General features: G+C 32.9%; 1 protein-coding gene across 1 annotated transcript; it reads left to right on the forward strand.

The window, feature by feature from the left end:
• Window positions 1-402: 402 nt before the first annotated feature.
• On the forward strand, window positions 403-21,123 carry LOC130897598 (cuticlin-4). The gene is made up of 8 exons (XM_057806571.1): window positions 403-734; window positions 2,919-2,981; window positions 9,355-9,400; window positions 13,890-14,101; window positions 17,334-17,476; window positions 17,608-17,998; window positions 19,958-20,125; window positions 20,177-21,123. Exons 2-8 carry the CDS (start codon window positions 2,919-2,921, stop codon window positions 20,369-20,371), a joined length of 1,218 nt encoding a protein of 405 aa, XP_057662554.1. The 5' UTR covers window positions 403-734; the 3' UTR covers window positions 20,372-21,123.
• The last annotated feature ends 472 nt before the right edge of the window (window positions 21,124-21,595 follow it).

Below are 21,595 nucleotides of genomic sequence, written 5' to 3' on the forward strand. Positions count from 1 at the left end.
ATTCAGTATAGGGCTTTGTGCAAGAGAGGAAAACATCTTAAAAATTAGTTATAGTTGCACCAAATTGAAAAAACTTTATATCAGTGAACGGAGGAATAAAATCCCTTTCCAATAAGGTGTTACACGACCCCCTTTTTCATTTAAAATTTTCGAGGGGGTGCTTATAATTTAGAGGGAGTACTGGTATTTTCGTACTGTAAATTATAAAATCTATAGTCTGTAATAACGCTGAAATTGAATTTTTAAACAGTATTTTTCGTTATTTTCACTTTTCTGTATTAAAAATCGAATCGAAGACGTTTATTTTGGATATATATTTCATAGAAAATTAAAATTTGTGTGATCCGTCCCTGTTTATTCCGAAAACCGACCACCGCCCGAACGCGACCGATCCTCAAGTTCAGTGACAACACTGACAGCACCAAAGCAACCTAACCGCCCACTGCCCACTTGATCAAACAACTTTTCCTTTCTATATCGCGCGGAGAATACCAACAACCAGTTGACGTCGAGTTGTTCAGGTGGCTGTGGAGTGGATTTCGGTTGTTACAGCTGTCAAAATATCCAAAAAAAATGTTTAGTGGCCTCAACGTGTAGTGCCGAATAGAATTTTCATTTAAAATAGAGAGTGAAAATTTTTGAACTAACGTTCTCGAAGTGTGGAATAAATCGTTTATTCTTATGCTTATAAGTTCTTTCTTCTATAAATTAAGGCCCACAATTTGACATTAAAGGTAAGATAATTCGAAGAATTTTATAAAAAAAACCTTGTAGGCGGTTGAAAACGTTCACTTAATCATTTACGACTGCAAATTTATAGACGTTGACCTTGCAGACTGAATCTTTTTTTTGTTTTCAAGATTGTTAGTGGGAATTTTATATACGTAATAACTGGTAGACGATGATTAATTTTACTTAAAAAAAAGGCATTCGCCAAAAATTGCCTAAGTGAGTTTGTACTTTAATCCAGCGTTGATATCTTCAGAAACAAAATTTCCAATAATTGATATTCCACCAAAAATAAACTAATTTACAGGCTAAACGTCAAAATCAAAATGAAGGCTCTTAACATTGACCTATGTCCATCATTTTCAACAATTAAAAACTGTTTAGCTCTGGATAAGAATCATCATAAGATTATCCACGTGCGTGAGGTCCCGTAATGGGACTACTCCAATAAGCATTAGCATGTTATGAGCGATTTTTAGAGCAAGAAAGCGTAATCCAATCAATTATAATGCGATGAAACACAACATCCAAAAGTTATTCCATTGAGTGGCAATGGAAAGGAGAGCACGTGCCAAAAAAAGCAAAGTGATTGCGAGGATATCCTTTTGACTGACTTTTAGGAATCAAACACAACCTTAGTTACTGAAGCATTTGCGACAAAAAATTATCGAATAAATAACAAAATCAGCTGGGGTGTGTGATTGCTTCATAATAATGCTTCAGTCCACACAATTTCGATTTCCAAGTCTACTGTACACCAATATGGATAAACAGAGATTGAACACCAACCATATGGCCTTGATTTAACTCCATCTGACTATTTTTTTGTTCGCAAAACTAAAAACATAGTTAAGAGGTGAAATATTCAAAAGCGACGATGAAATAAAACATGCGGTGACTCTAAAGATGATTAATCATATTTTTATAGTGGTATGGAAGCTTTAGTCAGACGTTCTGAAAGCTGTGTGGAAATAAACGTTGAATATATTGAAAATTGTATATGTCTTAATGTTCCAATGAATCAGGGGTCTCAGGTGATATCTATAGACAAATTTCATGTTCAAATGTTTTCTCAATTCTACCATCTACACCTTGTCTTCCACTTCGAGAGTCCTCTTGAAATCTAGTATCTGTGTTGGTTCTAAAAAATTACATCCTAGCTTCTACAAAGCATTTTCGGCGTTGGCTTCTAATGGAAATGCAATCTATAAGTCATTAATGCTAGATCCATACTGGATACACTGTTCATTCTACCACTAGACCAATACTCAAAATTTCAATGCTGGATGCTAATTTCGATAACCAAGTTATTGTCTTCATAGACTTAATACTGAACCCAGTTTCATCATGTGTTTCCTGATACGATAAGTGCAGCATAATTTGCCTAAGGCCCAGATATTGCTTAGATTTCACAACATCAAAATTCCGAAATAGCTGTCCAGTCTTTGAAGCATCTTCTAGATTAATTTTCCTTTCAAGTACATTTTTCTTTATCACTCAAAGGTTGCGGGCCAGTAAATAGCTTTTATGTGTCATTCTTTTCAAACATAATGACTTCTTTATTCAAAATGGTGGGTCTAATATGGCGTTGATTATCACCAAATCATTCAAATAGCTAAATTTTGATCCAGACCCAGATATTTCATAGATTTCATAACATCAAAGTTCCGAAGTAGCTATCCAGTCTTTGAAACATCTTCTAGATCAATTTTCCTTCCAAGTCCATTTTTCTTTATCACTCAAAATCTGCGATCCAATAAATAGGTAGTATGTGTCATTTTTTTCAAGCATAATGGCATCTTTATTCAAAATGGTGCATCTAATATGGCATTGATTATCATCAAATCTTTAAAATCTTTCCCATCTACACCGTTTGACGTTAGTTAATTCTTTGGTACACATGGTGTATGTAAGAACTTTTTTAAGTATCTATGTTGACTGGACTATCTTCTAAAATGAACAAAATGTGTCGTTAATGGCGACAAGGAAATATTAAAATAAATGACATAAGCATTCATTATAACGTAGGTAATTAGAAATATAATATTTATACAAATACATGAATTATGTAATGATTGCGTAACTGTTATTACTATCGATATTGGAAGAAAGTGACCTAACCTATAATTTGGTCGAAAACAACCCACCATAGAGGGCGTTATGTTTATAAATAATTTTTGTATTTTCAGATGGATACACACTCTATTGGAATTTTGAAGCTGTTTCTCTTCAAAATGGTCGTATTAGTCCTGGTAAGTTATCTAGATATAAGATTTTTTGTATTGAAATTTTTAATATTTCCAATATATTTTTTTTATACAGTCGTGACTCTCTTCTGTAGACTCGTCCTCTTCTATATTCACCATGAAGGCACACTCAGTCCAATTAACATTTGAGACGGGCTGCTCGGTGGGCTGTAATTAATTTGGGGTTTTTCTGGTTCAAGGTTAGCTACCTTAAGTCTTCTTCTAGCTCTCCAGCCACTCACAGCCACGACTCACGTTTCTCTGAGCTCTTGTTGGACTTGAACAACAATGAAGCCAGATTTCTCAACAACATCTTGGATTGTCACTTTTTTCTTCCGAAATCGCGTCTCTTGGTAACAACGGTAAGCTCTGGAACCAACAGACTGACTCATGGTTAGCGCATTGACCACTTCTCGCTGACTCCGACCTTGTCTCTGACCGCTTGAGAAGCTTTATCACTTGTTGTGTTCATTTTCACGTTTGTGTTCATTTTTCTTGTTTGTTGTTAACGATGTTGTTGAAGTTTGATGGCTAACTGATAGTGGTAGATAACCTTTTATAAGGGTCAGCTTTCCCTTATTAGTACTATTATAATAAACCGATCATAACATATTGTTGGACTGTGAGATCAAGCTGAAGATTTTACTTCGACGATTTTTTTGCTCACGAGTGTATTTGGTTTCTTAACCACAATCAAATCTTTCTACTAAACCTCATTTCATAGATAAATTATAGAGGATACCAAAAATTCCAATAGATTGTATTGGGAGATGAACTTTCGATCTCTGAAGACGATAATTTGGTTATCGAAACGCGCGTCAAATGGATAGAAAATTTACAATCTGAGTGTCTCAGGCCTCAGTTCCCGGGCCGTTATTCAACATTTATATTAAATATTAGTCATGCTTCTAGAGTTGCCAGAATTTGACAATCATATAGAATGTACTATTTTATATGCAGAACTCTTTGGGTATTTTTTTGAACACTACCTCTAAGATAAAAAAAAATTTACCGTTTTGCCATTTTCTCATAATGAAGTCTACAGAAACAGATTTCTGGAGATCAGCGAAACGTTCTATGATAGAAAAGATCACAAATAAAACGAGAGATTATGGAAGCGACCCAAACGATCTCTTGTGTTCACTATGGGGTGGTCAGTGTTTATAAACGTGAATCCTTCCTTACAGGAAGTTTTTGAAAGTGGAATGGTTCTATCTACGAAAAATTCTCATTTTCTGCTTAATATGTCATCAGGTGTAAGTCTCTGGAATACCGTAGTCACTTCGAGAGAATTTAGATCATCTACGTACCAGAATCTTTGGTTATAGTAACCCAGGAGTATCTTAGCCTCTGTAGGCTATTCCATTAACTGATTTTTGATATTTCTAATGCTAGTGGGTCCCAATATGTGGTCCCATCCATCGACACAATACCTCATTGTATAATCAAGTTCTTTTTGAACTATACAGTAGATGTTTAGATGAATATATCTTCGATTTACCCCAAATGGGGTACCCTGAGGCTGAACATATTATAACAAAAGATATTAGAGATGAATATTTGGTTATGTTGAGTCACGGCTAACGGGGGAAGGCATATAATGGAAACCAGGGAAAAAGACAGGGAAAACCTAGGAGAAGTTGAATGAAACGGAAATATTGACAAAACACATTTTTAAAAATAGTAGTTTCCCTTGGAAATTATAGTGGTACCCGCTAGTGATATTAAGTGTTGAACGTCGAATAGATAATTTTATGAACGTTCTACGGAGCCCTATAAAGGCACTGTAAAGAAGGCCGTTGACCGCTAATTTCTTATTCTTCTACGTCGATCAACACAAACACGTTCCTTGGATGAAATCGTTTTAAGCGATTGTTTCCTAAATGGTAAGTTAATATGCTGCTAGAATTATATACGCATTTGAAAATATTCTCATTAAATAATAATTTGAAAATATATCCTTAACGAATCCAGGACGTGTTGACATAAATAATTCCACCATATTCTACTCAAGTTTTGTTCACTGTTCTATTCAGTTTTATTACCTCAAACTTCGTTTAGTGGGTAGATATCTCTACTGGGTGACAATTTTAAAAAACCTTATCAGATGTACCTATAGCTCTTAATGATGATCCCGTAGATCGTTTTTACCATAAATAATTAAAGTAATTAAGTAAGTAATTTATGACCAATCTATTTCGTATTAATGAGGAAACGACAGGACCGGACTTGCTGCTTTCTTTCGGGAATTAAATTTCGACCAAAACTAAAGAAAAATTACAATTCGGAAAGAAATTGGGGTAGAAATGATAGTTGGTCTCCTAATTTGGTTGAAAATTGGTTTTGATAGGGTCACTTTAGTGAAAAATTAATTTTTCTGCATTTAAATTAATAAAAATTGGATTTTCAATTTTCGGTTTCGGTTTTATTAAAAATTGGCTTTTTCGAGTTCGATTATGTCAAATATAAATGTAATTTGATCAGAAAATGTTTTTTTTTGTACAGTTGTATCAAAGAAAATCATATCTTAATACTCCCAAAAATTGTTTTTTTTTTATTTATATTTAGCGAAAACATCGGATTTCAAGTATAATTTGGAGTTTAGTTTGTCAAAAATAGCGTTTTTGGGTATAATTATTACAAAAAGAGACTGTTTTGAGTTTAAATCTGTCAAAAATTGACTTTTCTAATATTAATTGGTTTTCAATTTAGTCAAAAGATTTTTTGAATTGCTTACTGCCAAATAATGGATTTTTTTATTTCGATACTACCAAAAATTGGCCTTTCTGATTTTGATTTGTTCAAAAAATGGTATTCAAATTTATTTAGCCACAAAATAGGAGGAAAATTTAGTTGGTGGAAAAAGAAAAAATTTCTCAAAATTTGTTTTTTTCGAATTATATACTGAAAAAATTGACTGACAAAAAATTGGTATTCCAAGTTTCATTTTGCCCAAAAATTGGTATTCCAATTTTTATTAAGCCAAAAAATGATTGTTTCCGATCCAGTTCTGTCTTTTAATCTCGTAACTTTTTACGGGAGATGAACCATTAATTCGATTCGATGTTTTGACTGTTCAAAAACGTTTTAGTTTCAACTGATGTTTGAGATCTCGCATTGTCGTGACTTCTGCGATTGGTTTTCGTGATTTTTTCTCTGACAACAATTCAGAACTTATTCTAATCCAGTTATTCCAAAAAACAGGCGACGAAGTGCTTTATGCTTGAACAACTTTTGTTCGATTTGACTTATCTCGAGAGACCCGTATAGTTGATTTGGGGTTCATATGCATCCATGATTTGTCGCCCATCACGATCTTATAGTCTTTTGAATCTCCGTAAATGAAATTTTTCAGCATTTCTTTGCACCAATCGACACGAGCTTTCTTTTGAGCGATTGTCAAATTATGCGGTATCTGACGGGAACAAATCTTTTTGACAGCCAAATTTTCATGCAATATTGAATTTATGAGAGTGGAATACCTCAACCTCAATGTTTCAAGTATCTATATACAACTCAAATAGTACTCGTAGGACAACACGTACATTCATGATATGTGACAGATGACAGTGTCAATTTCAGACTTGACATATTCACATCAGTGTTAACATATCTCAAAACTTAAGTAGCGACCCTCGTATGTGCTACGATCTTTTTTTCGGAAATTTCAAAGAATAATAGAAAAGTAACCTTGGCGAGACAAAAACACAATAATGAGTAAGATTTTTAATTTTAGATGAAGAGATGTGCAGTCGACTAAAAAATGTTTATGGTCGAGCAGCAACCAAACGTGATTTATAAATTAACAGTAGTATCAATAATTAAAAAGTGGTTTACCTTCAGCGGTAATTAGAATCACTAAAATCATTTCATTTCTATTGAAATCGAATGCTAGGACATATTTTATTTTGTACTCAACGATACTACCAATATATATATATATATAGGGTGTTTTATAAAGTTTTAGCCAAACTAATCACAGGAATAGTTTGTGCTAATATTTTTTCATACCTCAATGAACCAAATGTTCTTCAGACATGTTTTCGATTCGAATCTATACTTCATTTTGAAAAAATTTCGTTGGTTTACATGTGGATAGATTATAACTGATCTAATAGTATAAAATAAAGCACAGTAATTAAATTCTACTGTCACTTCAATTTTATCATTGTGGTAACAATAAAAGTCATGGTGATATTCGTTTCAGCAGCTACCAATGATTAGAAAAGAGTAAAAAGTCTGGTACCCAAAATCTATTTATTATTTCAACTCAATTTTCATCTATCACCAAGGAACTAGTCACGATTCACAGCTATAAACTTACCGTTTACTTCCAAACATTGAATGCTGTATTAATAATAAATGTAAGGATACAAAAGTATAACTAGATCTAACTGTAGTTGATGGTAAAAGAAGAAGAAAAGACAATAAATCAACAAACGTGCATTTCGACTCAATGAAACACACGTACCATTAGAATATAACAACATAATAATCCTTGTATCTATAGAACATTCGTTTATAACATTAATGTTTGTATAAATATATGAGAATCATCAAATATAGACTTACACATGTAGTTGTCGACAGTGACATTGCTATCAATGGACTCACTGACCAACGCGTTTTCAGAGGTCGATAAACATAATGTAGTGTAAGTGTTATTGTAATAAGAAGATGAGATGAAGATACAACAATAAGAAGAGAGTGTAGATGTCAACCAGACGGGAAGCGCCCACTTGGAAAACCAAGAGCAAGATGGAATGACCAAGTGGGTGAAGATGTAAGGAGACTAGGTGGTGAAGAAGTAGACCTGGCTGAGGATAAAAAATTATGAAGGCAACTTGGATTTGAGTGGCCACAGTAGTAATAGTAGTAAGTGGGAAATATAACCGTGATTTGAAGATTTGGACAAGGTCCTCATCCTTCTACAACACATGGCGACTCTTCAATCACCACATGATTTTAAGTATTGTCTAAAAACATCAGCAAAAAGATGATCATAAAGTCGCTTGCTCTTTGCTTATTTTAGATTATCAATGAGACTGATGAGAGTAAGTTTTTTATTAGGAACTTTTGACTTGTAAAAATTGCTATAAAATCCTTGCTTTCGCATAGCATATCTTTCAATATCTCATTATAGGTAAAAATAGTCGCTTTCCATGCATAATTTGAGCTCACAATCGAGCACGTGGTTGTGCAATGCTTCAAACCCACGTTCCAAATTGTCGTTTTTGGTACTGGTACTCAGATGGGGTGAAAAATTGATATTAAATTGGATACCACCAGCTTTTCAACGAACGAAGTTAAAAATGAATAAAAAAGGTGGAAAAGCTGGAGAAACATCTCATGAAACAAATTAATGAAAGCTTAAACTATCTCTGAATATGTTTTTCAAAATTAATATTTATTGCCACAACAACAAAAAAAATATTGTAGCAACAAATAAGTTTATTGAAAAAATAGTAAATTTAGTTATAAACTTATATATTAAAAACAAAATCAGATCTATTTATATATTAAAGATAAGACTGGAATTTATCTACGGAAATCAGGGATAGTTGCAGCCCCCAACTAGATTCCCAATTGTTGTAGTGAATTGAATTTGTAGTCTGGTTGTTGAATCCTTGGTGGTTGAAACTTCCAACCTGGTAGCTATAGAACAGCGAATATCCAGAACAAATAAACCACAAAATTACTAAAATTTAGTTTGATTCAAGCACTTGAATGTAAATAGATAGAGGACGATTTAGAATACATTCCGAGGTTTTAATGAATTTTCCGATTGAAGTAGAAGGTCGATAACAAATTAATTTCTTCAAAAACTTTGATATTAGAATAAATAAATCCGAAGTGACTACTGTGCCACAATACGTGATAAAAGAAATTTTCAACATATAATACGTCGAATGGCATGTTACACTAGATAAATGTTTGGGCTCCATGAGCTTCAAAATTGAGCTTTAAACACAAATTGTGGAATTAACGGATATAAAGTAGAAAATATAGTTTCAAAGAAGTGCTTCCATAGTATCCGTATTTTTGATTGAATTAATTTTATATTTCGAACACGGCAACAAATAAACAAATAATTTGTGGAATGTTTTCAAATATGACACTTGAAACAACACCTACCGAAGTTTCTTCCAATTGATTCTTTTTTGACTCGTGAGAGTCAAACACCCGAGCTTCGAGCACAAAGTGCTTAACAAATTGAAAAACAACTGCTTTGTTTTTTTTTTCCTTTGGTTAGTTTGGATCAAATTACATCACTTGGTATAACGGAAAATAACGCGTGTTTTAACTAAAGCCATTGTGAAAATATGATAAAATTCCATTTATTTCGTGTATTTTCATTAATTGTCTGATTTTTTTTCAGTGTCTAGCTTCCACAGCCAGTGCAGCGAATCTCCCTCCATCGACAAGTAAGTTTTTCATTTGAATTTTCCCTAAACAAAAAGTTTACCTATCTCTAATTTCTAAAAATTTGAGAAAAACTTACGTTTTGCTACTACTTTTATTGTAGTACATAGTTTAGTTATTATTTTTACACTTTAGGATCTTAAATTTTTCCTGATCTGGGTTAACATAGTTTTGTATGACATCAATAAATTAGTTTTATCGACAATTTTCGTACATAATATCTATACGTAAGTTATGGGAAAAGTACTGGAAAACTGTGGAAAGAATATGAGGAAATATGAGATGCTGATGGTTTAATTTTTCTCAAAATTACATTGATCAATTCATTTCGAAGAATGTTCCATTTTTCGAAACATTTCAGTAAGTTTTTTTCTACGAGTTCCTTCAAAACGCGCGCCGCTTTTTCTTATCCTTTTCAATGCAGATTTGACCTTAGGAAAGTCATAGTCGCACGGTGCAAGATCCGGCGAATAAGGTGGCTGGTCTAGCACTGGGATCTTGTATTCGTTTAGAACCTTCTTGACGCACAATGCGGAGTTTTGCACATGTATAATTTGCCCTACACATCCTTTGTCAATTCCTATATATTTTGGAATGGTACAAATACTTAGATAGCCAGAAGATCGAACAAGATTACCGACTTTTTCGTTGTTTTCATTCGTTTTTAACATGAAACTTGAATCATCTTCTCGGCTAGTTTCAGTTGCAGTTTTTTAAAGTTTCTTGTGAAATTTCACAACAATCCTTTGATCTATTTTTAACTCAAAGCAATAAAAAACCAGCCCCTATACAAACGACGGCCACGGCTACAATGGTTTGTCTACAGACACAGAAGGCATCGCATTCGAAAAACAATTTGCTGTTTCGATCCATTTTATTAGATCGAATGACCCCTTAGTCAAGTTGTTTTAAAAAATGGAGTTTATGGTGAATTATGTCCATCATTTTCAATAAGTGAAAGCTGTTCCACTGGGGACGAGAATCATCAGAATATGACCCACGTGCGGGAGGTCCTGCGACGGAAACTTCTCCAGAAAATATTAAATTAGAAGAATATATTGTCTTAAGTAACTGAACTCTAAAAACAAAAGAATTTGCAATACAGTCCGTCGTTTCTAAAATAAGTGTTCTAAGAAATCCTAAATGAGCATTCTCAGCTCAAAATCAACGTCGAGTAGAATGTTGTGAGCGATTCTTAGAACTCTGCCGTGATGACCAATCAATTGTAAAGAGTGATGTAAGAGTGATGGCTACTATCTTTGGTGACTATGCTCCACTCCACACGGCTTCGATTTTTAGCCTTGAAATATTTGGTGTATAGATTCTGTACTTTCTAATACGCCATCTCTAGTTCAGGCTACGAACTTCTGGGACCATCGTCGTTGTGGTATAGAAGCTTTAGTCAAACGTTTTGAAAAGTTTTTGGGATCGCACTGCGTAATTTTCGGTATTTGTGATGGCACAAAACTAAAAAACTGTGAATTGTGAACTGTTCATACTTCTAATCAATTTTATTATGAAAAAATAGTTTATTTACTAGAGTAAACGTATTGTTTTTATTTGTTTATAGATGCGCGATTATGGATAACAACAAATCGTCGAATTATAACAGCTGCTCAGACGTGATTTAACACAAAAATAAAAGTGAAAACACATTCACAGTTGATAACCGTGTTGTTATTTCATATCTCTATCGATATTTTCATCTTGACCTGAATTTCACTTTCGATTTAAGCAATACTGACTTATTTGGCGCGAATAGGTGGCAAATAAATGAGAATTTCAGGTCGACGTTAAAATTATTTACTGTTTTTTACATCAGAGCTGTGATCTAACAAAGCAAATTACTTTTTATGCAAAATTTGAAACTTGAAAATTCGCGATCTGACTGCAATTGAACAAATAAAATATTGACAACTTAGCAACAGCGCTAACGGCTCAAATTTCGAACAGCTTTGTTCGCAGTTGGGCACATTCTGATTTGATTGTATTCTGAATATGCTCTGTACGTCGTGTCAAATACAATTACGTAGAAAACCACATAGGTTAGATGTTATTTCATAGTAAATATCACAAAAAGGACATGAAAGCACATGGGCCGCATTGAAAATCCTTCCCAAGTCCGAGGATACATCCACAAACACAAAATTTCAAATCCCGAACTTGCTTTATTCACACCGCGAATGCACTATTTCAAACTGCGTATGAATCTGATGACAGAACGAGTTCACGATTAAAAATCTATGCACAAGAACGCACAATGTCAAACTGCGCATGAATCTGATGACAGAACACGTTTAGGATTAGAAATATGTGCACAGGAACGCAGAATGTCAAAATGCGCTTGAATCTGATGACAGAACACGTTTAGGTTTAGAAATCTGTGCACCACGAATCAACAATGTCAAACTGCGCTTGAATCTGATGACAGAACACGTTCAGGATTAGAAATCTGTGCATAGGAACGCATAATGTCAAACAACGCATGAATCTAACGACCCAAATTACGATACAAAATAAATTATTTTCGTATTTTTTTCGAGTGAAAAATATCAGTGAGCCCTTGAAAAGTTTTTTAGATTATAAATTATGATTTTGAAAGCATTATTATGGAAAGAACAAATGCTAAATCTCAGCGAGTTAAACATGGCGGACACTCTCGTGTGTCTGCACTGTCTCTATGAAGTCATTGCAATATAAACAACCTAACCTCGCCATCCATTACCTTGATAATACTAAATAGCAGATATTTGCAATTAATTCCAAATATTGACATCAGCATATTGTGATTTAACTCAGTGTTATTAATAAATCCAATGTCGTGAAATAATGAATACAATAAATATGACACATAGCAATGGACGTTGCCTCGCTGTTTATAAATGCATGTCCTCGTGTCACACTGGCATTATATGAATTTAGTAATGAACTTAACATATTGTGTGATAACCTGTATAAAAGATTGTATATACATTTATTACTTTTATGCAAACAAAGATTCCTCATGGATTTAAAACGAAACTACGTAGAATGTAAAGTTGACGATTATGGTTTGAAAGATAAATTATAATTTGAAACTCTCAATGAATATACAACAAGATTTGTTTTTTTTTAAATTGAATGATGTATTGTACTTATTACAAAAATCTCTCTTATTATATTATCATAGAGTTGTCTATGATATCATACAGTGTTGCCAACTCTACATATTTTTACGTAATTCTACGTATTTTAAGCAGTTTCTAACATAACCTACAAATGCAAATCTTACATATGTACACATATGTATTTTCTTTCAATTTGTAGAAATTTGCAAAATAACATTACTCATCAGACTCGTGAGCAAAAAATCGACTCAAATCGCATACTAGTGGTCAAAACTCTCTAACAAAAAATCTGTGGCCTTCGTTGATAATTAGTTGTTTTTTTTTGGTAAAAAATATCAAAAAATACGTTTGGGTTTTCAGATACGATATAATATATTTTCAAATATGGCCGACTGTAACTTTGTTATTTTAAATAAAACACCCTGTATATTAATACATTTTTGCAATCTACGTAAAATTTTAGTATACTTTTGTTTAAGAACTTTTTTCGAAAAATGCATACTTTTTGAGTTAATAATTTATTGTAAAAAATTTAACCGTTGTAGACCCTTATAAATTAGTTTTTTAAGAGGTTACCCTTAAAGATATGAGAATGGTTTCTATTCGATTGCTTTTAGAAAAGTCAGACGTATTTGAATCTATGTTGAAACATTCTTTATTTTAGACAGGGTGTATATAAAAAGTGTTCCAAATTTAATGACATAAATGACACTTATTTAACTGTCATTAGTCAATTGTTGATACTTTCGAAAATCGTTATGTTAGGTTATAGTATACATGAATTTGTCTTATTTTTCACCCATTAATTTATTAAAGTAGGAAAAACCGGGTGGTTCTATTTGAAAAAATAAAGAGATTTAATATTTATGAAGTTAAACTTTGAACACTTTTTATACACACCCTGTATAAAATGAAAAATTTTTCAATATAAATTCAAATACGTCTGACCTTGATTAAAGCCACCAAATAGAAACCTTTTTTTATCTTTAAGGGTATCCTCGTAAATAAATAATTTATAAGGGTCTGCAACAGTCAAAGTTTTTACAAAAAAAATAATAACTCGAAAAGTATGCATTTTTCGAAAAAAGTTTTCAGACAAAAGTATACTAAAATTTTACGTAGATTTCAAAAATGTATCAAAATACAAGGTGCTTTATTTAAAATAAGAATTTTACAATCGATTTGCAAAGAGATAGGAAACTATCGATAGCCGGTACTATCGATAAAAATCGATAGTCCACTTATAAACCATTGATAGTTTAATAATTATTTCAGAGGGTAGGAGTATATTCTTTCTACAATGAATTTGTCATTTTATTGACAATTACGAACATATTGAATCACACAAAACTGAGAATATGACTTGATACCTGATTTGTTTCAGCTTCACTTGAAGTAGCATCGGATATTCGAGTTCAATGTAATAACGATGAAATTGTAGTGAGTATAACTACTAAATCAGGAAGATTCAATGGAATGGTTTATCCAAGAGGCCTTTCGAAAAACAGCACCTGTATGGGAGAATGGATTCACAAGAAATCACCTATTGAGTATACTCTACCTCTTAGAGGCTGCAATACCATGAGTACTGACCTGGTAAGTTTGTACAAAAATACTTTGTCCATGTATTTATCAGATAGAAAATTATTTTTATTCTAATATTAAGGAATGAAAAAAAATTATTGTCATCCCACATAAAACACCTTCGAAGTCAAACAACATATTCGCCATGTCTTTATATGGAACCTTGTAACATGACGTAATTGAAATTTTCTATGATTTCTTGTTATTTAAAAATTTATTTTGTTCGGCCCTGAACATCTCGTTCGTGTAATATTTTTTTTTACTACAAAGAGAACTTTTTAAATCATTTCTACTGTTGGTGGCCATTGAATAATTTCTTAGTGATGATCCGCGCAACGTGTTTCAAGGTGAGGCTGTTGGCCGATGAGTAACTCGTCCTTAGAATTTTTTCTATATTTCCATTTTAATTTTTTCACGTCTGCTTTTTACAAATCAAATGAGTTTTTAATTAAATAACTGTAGATAACTGTATTTTAAGTAACGGTTTTTCAAAAAAAAACCCCATCTATCACTCTCGAGGAGATTTTTCGATATATACAATGCGGTTCATTTGTATGGAATAAATTCAATTATTAAGTACTATGTGGAAAAAAAAACCTGAAACTTTGTGGATTTTTATTCTTAAATTTACAATTTACAGTACGAAAATACCAGCAGCCTTTCGAAAATTTTAAATAAAAAAAGGGTAGTGTAATAATTGCACCAAATTTGAAAAACTTGATTTTGCTGAAAAGAGGACGAAAACCCCTTTCCACGCTACCCCGTTTTTATTTAAAATTTTCGATTATTTTTGGCATGTAGAGAAGCTTTAATATTTAATTGTTCAGATAATACTTATTTAAATATTATTAAATGATATAGGAGGTGTACTCGAAAATATTTTGTTTCTATTTTCGCAATTTATATACGAGGGTTGCTACAAATATATCTAACTATTAAAAAATACTAATATTTCACTATTTCAAAGTAACTTTTCTCATCATCATTTTCTAGACATATTAGATGATATACAAGGTATGTTCGAGAATATTTTTTTTTCAAATTTTGCATTATATACATGGTTGCCACTAATATTTCTGAAAATTAGAAAATATTTCGTTTTCCTTAATAAAACATTTCTTAACATTATTAGGTATTCATAATAATATTGTATTATATACGAGGTATGTTCAAATTTTGCTAGTGTATACGAGGGTTGCTTTATGTTGAAGTAGAAAAGATTGATAATTTGATGACTAAAGGGAATTTGTTTTTGGCATACGAGGGTTCATCATTATCATCATCAACCCTTTGGATTATGACCATATGACGCTTTTGGCGCTTTAAATCCTTCTTTTTTTTTATTGAGATGGATTATTCGTTTTCTATTTTTGTTTGTTTTCATTATAATTTATCGTTTGTTTTGGTTGTTTTTGTTATTATTTTCTATTCCTTCCGGTTCCGGAATTTTGCCCTCCAGTTCTCTATAATAAGTCCTCCTCTATTTCGTTTCTCCAAGTCTTTCTCTTCTCCTTGGCCACAATGGGGTCCGATGCTTTATTCTTTTGATTATATCATTTGATTTTCTTCTCATTATGTGCCCGGCTCAGTTGAGTTTTTGTCCTTTTATGTATCTCCAGCTCTTTCTCTATTTCTTCGTTTTTCTTTGGTCTTATTTCTCCCTCCTGTACGTACGAAGGTTACTAAATTAAATTCTGACAAAGTATTAATGTTGTATTGTGCATAAGAAAACTATTTATTTTTTGGGAGATAATTTTGAATCATTTTCAATCTATTTATTTTATATGTGTATCGAAACATTAAATTTTATTTTTTACCCTTTTTTTATTTTCAATTTGTAAAATTCTACAATGAGCAATCCTACTGTTTTGTAGGAGAATTACCCAGTGAAAATTTCCCTTCACTTGAAAAAAATAATCGTTTGATTAAGGGACAACCACAGAACACATCACTATGATACTAAAATTTGTCTGGCAGGTCACACGGAAGCATTCTAAGTCTTAGCTGAGTGGGAGGTCTCATTAGAGGTTGAACCAATGTGTTGGGATGTGTTTCCATTCGGAAAAAGTGAGATATTTCTTCTTTAACTGACCTAATTTGGAGGTCACAAGCGATAACGCTGTTGGGTACATACCAAGGAGCATTTACAATAATTCTGAGTGCTTTCGATTGAAATCTTTTTAGAATCGCTATACTTGGGTTGGATGCAGTGCCTCATGGGTTTTAGTGTAATTTTTCTATACCTATTAGCAGCTTGTTGTCGATTATTAGTTGGGATTTTCGACCTATTAACCAATATAGTTTGCTGACGTTTATACCCAATTGGTTAGTATGTGTGTGCTCCAGGTTAGTCGTCGGTCCAGATGATTTCCGAGGTATTTTGCACTCTTTTTGTTGCCTGTTCCTCTCCGTTGGGTGTGGGTAACATGAACAGATTTATTTTCATTTACTTTTCTTCTCCAAGTTTTTAGCCACAAGAAAATGGGGTCTAAGTTTGTCTGCAATATATGCGAGGCCATAGCTGGGTCCTGGTGAGATGCTAGAGCGGCAGTGTCATCTGTATATGTTGCTGTTGTGTGTTTGGAAATACCAGCTGTGTACATAAGATAAAGGAATGGGGCTAAGTGCAGTTCCCTGTGGAACTGATTTTCTATAGCGGTCCATAGTGCCAGACCTTGTTGAATGCCTGATTTCCTTATTCCTTCCACTGTTGTCAATATTTATAATAAGGGACTCAACTTGTTAATCAATGACAATGTCTATATACCAGATTTTGGTTTCAACTTTTTCCTGGACATGTTGAAAACACGTTTTCCACTTATCTAGTGTAATCATATGAATATCTTCGTGAAAAATTCAAATGTTTTATTTTCTGTTGTAATTGTACATATTGTACCACATCTTTCCAGATCAACTCAATGGGATTCAGTCCACAATGGTAGAGCCATTTTATCCATAATGTTAGAGGTGTAATAACTTGTGGAAGCTCTGTCTTAATTGTAATTTCATCAAAATCGAGAAACCATTCTTGAGAACCTGCTCCCGTTGTTGCCGTTATTGGAATTTTGGAAAAGCAATTTTCGAAAGAGGCTCCGTCCATTTAATCGTGATAGTCTCTGGTTGTTTCGATTCAAATACCCATAAAGCGTCTGATGGAAAACTATCTTCACTGCCGATGTGACAAATTATTAGTCTGAATGAAATTACAGGGTTGTATGGATGACGTGATATTTATTATTTTCAGGACGATGGAGGCATAGAATACTACAACACGATTGTAGTACAGCCTCATTTGAAACTGGTGACGAATCAAGGTAGAGGTTTCCATATAAGGTGTCGCTATAATACTCGGAACAATACAGTCACCAATGATTCGCTCAAAGTCGAGTAAGTAGGAAATTAGTTATCAATTTTATGTCAAAATCGAATTAGGTAACGAAAATTTTTTAAACTTTTTTTTGTAAAACCTTGTGTAATATAGAGTAGAATATAACAAATCGTAACGTTTTATATTTCAGTTTACAGGGCGCTGATCGTTTAACGGCTCTGGCTCCTATGCCTGGCTGTAGCATGCGCATCTTTTCGGGAGACCCAACCAAAAAAGAAGTGGCGGAAAACGTTAAAATCGGGGATCCCCTGACGCTCGTCGTAACTTTGGATGAACAAGACACTTACGGTATCCACGTAACCGATTGTTTAGTCAGAGACGGTCTCGGTTGGGGGGAACAAAAATTGATTAACGACGACGGGTGTCCCACCGATCCGGAAATTATGGGAATGTTCCGGTATTCTGAAGACAAGACTAAAGCCTATGTGGAATTCCAAGCACACAAATTTCCTTACACGGCTTCCGTTTATTATCAGTGTAATGTCAAGTTGTGTTTGAAGGCAGATAAAAGTTGTGACGTCGTAAGTATTCAAATTTGATTAATCGGTTGATAATTTTTGAAAATGAAAATATTAAAAAACCTGTGATAAATAGCGAATTTGAAATTGTTAGAATTAGCAGACTTATCGAGAAAATCGACCATTTTGGATAATTAAATTTTGAGAAATAATGTAAAATTGAATTTTGGAGACAAATTTTGGGAAATTAAAAATTTCTAAAAACCACTAAAATATGTTTTAAAAATTTGGTGGATTCCAGAAAATTTTTCAATTTCTGTTGGTTAAAAATTGAATAAATTAGAAACTGCACCACAAAAAAATTGAAAATATAAGAATTTTGGAAAACAAAACGAGCCCAATAGAATAATTCAAAAATCAAAAAAAAATTGTAGAAAAATTAAAAAAATGTAAAATTTACTCAAAAAATTAGCAAGATTTTGAAGGATTTGAAAAATTGAGAAAACCCCCTGAAAAACTTTACTTACTAGACTTTTTTGTGAAATATCGAGAAAAAAATTGAAAATTTGGAAATTTCTATGAATGAACATTTTCTTTAATTTGTATGAGTTTCGCAAAAATTATGAAATTATTGGGACAAAAAAAGTATTTCTAAAAATACTCAATTCAATAATGTATGGAAAATTCAAAATTTCAAATAATTTGTTAAATATGAAAATTATATCATTTCGAAAATTCGAAAATCCATTACAATTTCAAAATTAAAACACAAAAAATTTTGAAAAATCTGAAATGTTTGAAAACTTGTAGAATTTAAAACCAAATTTCAAAGAGTTTTTATAAGGTTAGGTTAAGTTAGGTCCGAAATGTTTAAAAATTTTGAAAATTTTGAAAATTTGTAAAATTGAGAACCAAATTTTAAAGAATTTTTGTAAGGTTAGGTTAGGTTAGGTTGTGTTAGAGACTGAAATAAAGGTAAACAAAAATACTTTTCTTCAATCAAATATTTTAATTGTACTTAAATCTATATCTTTTACATTTGAAAATGAAACGAATGGGGCATTTTGTTCAGACTTACGACATTGTCGTCGCTAAGTATATATTCTATGATTACGTCCTCCCAATCTTCTGAAGGTACATGTCAATAGCGGAAGAATACTCTCAGAGGTCTCCAACTGGTCTCAATTCTTTGGATATGAACCTCGCTATCAGAAACAAATATTTCTTTGTGATTTATACACTGAAGCATCGATAGGCTAGCCAGACATCTGTATGAATTAAGCTTCCTGGACCAACGTGCTTGTTTTGATAAAAATGATGCATTTGCATACTTTTTTCACAAAAACTCTTCTGCGCATGCGTCAATCATCATGACTTTTGATACACAGATATTTCTTGAGGAGATCTATCGATCAAGGTTATCCATGGTTCGATATCTGTTAGCCTTCCTGAAATAATGGCCACTTCCGGTATCTCTGGAGGTAAATGTTTCCGCACACAATCGATTTCTCTTAATATCAATCAATTTCATGATGATTGTCGTGGGGTGGCTTATCATACTCTTACCAAAATTTTTTAAAATTCTATTAATTTTTTATTTGAAAAACTAATGCACGCAGGTCTGATAACTTAGAGGAATGTTCCTCTTAAGGTGATTTCATGGTAAAAATATCAAATTTTCCAAGGATCACATGACCCATGCTTAACCTCCATATATATATATATATATATATACTAGATAGATTCGATGATTTTTCGATATTTTCTAGGAAAATTTGTAAAATATTTTAATTTGCAGATAGAAATACAATTAAAACTTTAAAAGGTTAGGTTAGGTTAGTTTCTAGGTACCGGCGCTAGATTCGATGTAGTTTCTGGAAACGTCTCTATGTTGAAAAAAGTTTTTTAGCAAAAAATAATTTAAAATGAAAACATGATAACTATTTAAAAAAAATCTTTGTTTCAGTCTAACTTTTCCCTAAGGTTATAGTATGGCTCTTAATGATGAAATTAATTTTCCAGGAGCCCACTTGTTGGAATTCCAGTGGTAACAGAATCCGGCGACAGGCGCGCTCGCAAACCACGGAAGGAGAAGGTACACCAGCCACCATAAACGTATACAGTGGTTTATATGTGAACGAAGCCAATGATTCCGCAAAAACTGAAGAAGATTCCGTATTTAGCGAAAAAGTAAGTAACTACCAATCAAGGTCTTCGATTATCTAATTTAACAAATTTAAGACTTCAGACAGTATCTGCATATCTCAGAAGAGTTTCGCCATCGGAATATGCATAGCGGGTCTCATTTTGATGCTGTGCGTTGTTGCCGCCATCTTATGTCTCCTAGCCAAGAGAAGGAAGAAGACGACTTCGCACTCGAGCGGTTCAATTTACAGCGGACCTTACACTAATACCGCTTACAGCCATACTAGTTAAAATTTTAACGATTTAAATCATTTTTTTCCCTTCTTTCGATTCTTAATTTTTTCACTCGTACTGCCATGGTTTTCGATCCAAGTTTTTTTTGAGGTAGCTCAAAGTGCCATAAACTTGGTATAAACTAAACTTTTTTCGAAAAAAATTAACGCTCTTATTACCAGAACCTATAATTTGGTATTTATCCTATTGATTGCGCCAATTTTCTGGAAATATACATCAAAATACAAATTTTATGGGACTTTTTGAGGTTTAGCTGCAACATTTGTGATATTAAAAATCGAGTGAACATTTTTTTCGTTAATATACAGGGGTAAGGTGGTGGGTTATTTGTACTTCTAAAAATTGAAAAGGAACTATCAAAAAAAAAACGATTTTTCATCTATTATAAATCGTTAAAAAATATTTTTTATGTTTCTTTTCGTTAAACGGAACAAACCACTAGTGACTTTACTGCGCCAATTTAATATTCAATAATCAAATTCCTTAATTGATAAGAATCCTATTGAATGCGCCAGTTTAACGAATTTCATTCGCGCACTTTTGGTTTGTTCCTCGTTTGAGTACGAAATTTTCCTGGGACTCAGAAGCCGTGAAGATTTCGTACTGGCTTCACTTTTTTTCCTTTATCGAATTTTTTTTTTCATGATTTTGAATCACAATCTCATTGTTATAATGTACATAATTTACAAATGAGAATCTGGTTCCTAATCGTTTAGCTAAAAACATTTTAATAAATGACACTTCATCAATTATTTTTTTCACTACCTACCCTACCCCCAAAATATATGTAATTTCAACTTTGGTTTCTTGTAATTTGTATCGTACCGACATTATTGACAAGTTGGAATTTTTGGAACCGTTTGTGATAATCATACTGTATACAACAGCCACTACACCAACACATTGTCTGACGCGCGTTTCGATAACAAAGTTATCGTCTTCAAAATGAAGGACAGGGTAACCATGAAAAAACGTCTTTCCATCCACTTATAGACCCTCAATGGAACCCGTACCCTTCTGTGGCATCAGATACAGAGCATGATGGTAGATAGTAGCAAAACCAATCATTCGGACAACCAACAGGGGCTGAAACAGGTAAAGACTCTTCTAGGAGACAATACGCAGAGTAAATCTTCTCAATGTATGAACCTAATCTTGGAATACTTACAGGAGTTCTATCGAGGCACTATCGCCTCAACAAACAACACCTGAAGACGCTAC

This window comes from Diorhabda carinulata, chromosome 1 (genome assembly GCF_026250575.1).
Source record: "Diorhabda carinulata isolate Delta chromosome 1, icDioCari1.1, whole genome shotgun sequence".
Lineage (NCBI taxonomy): Eukaryota > Metazoa > Arthropoda > Insecta > Coleoptera > Chrysomelidae > Diorhabda > Diorhabda carinulata.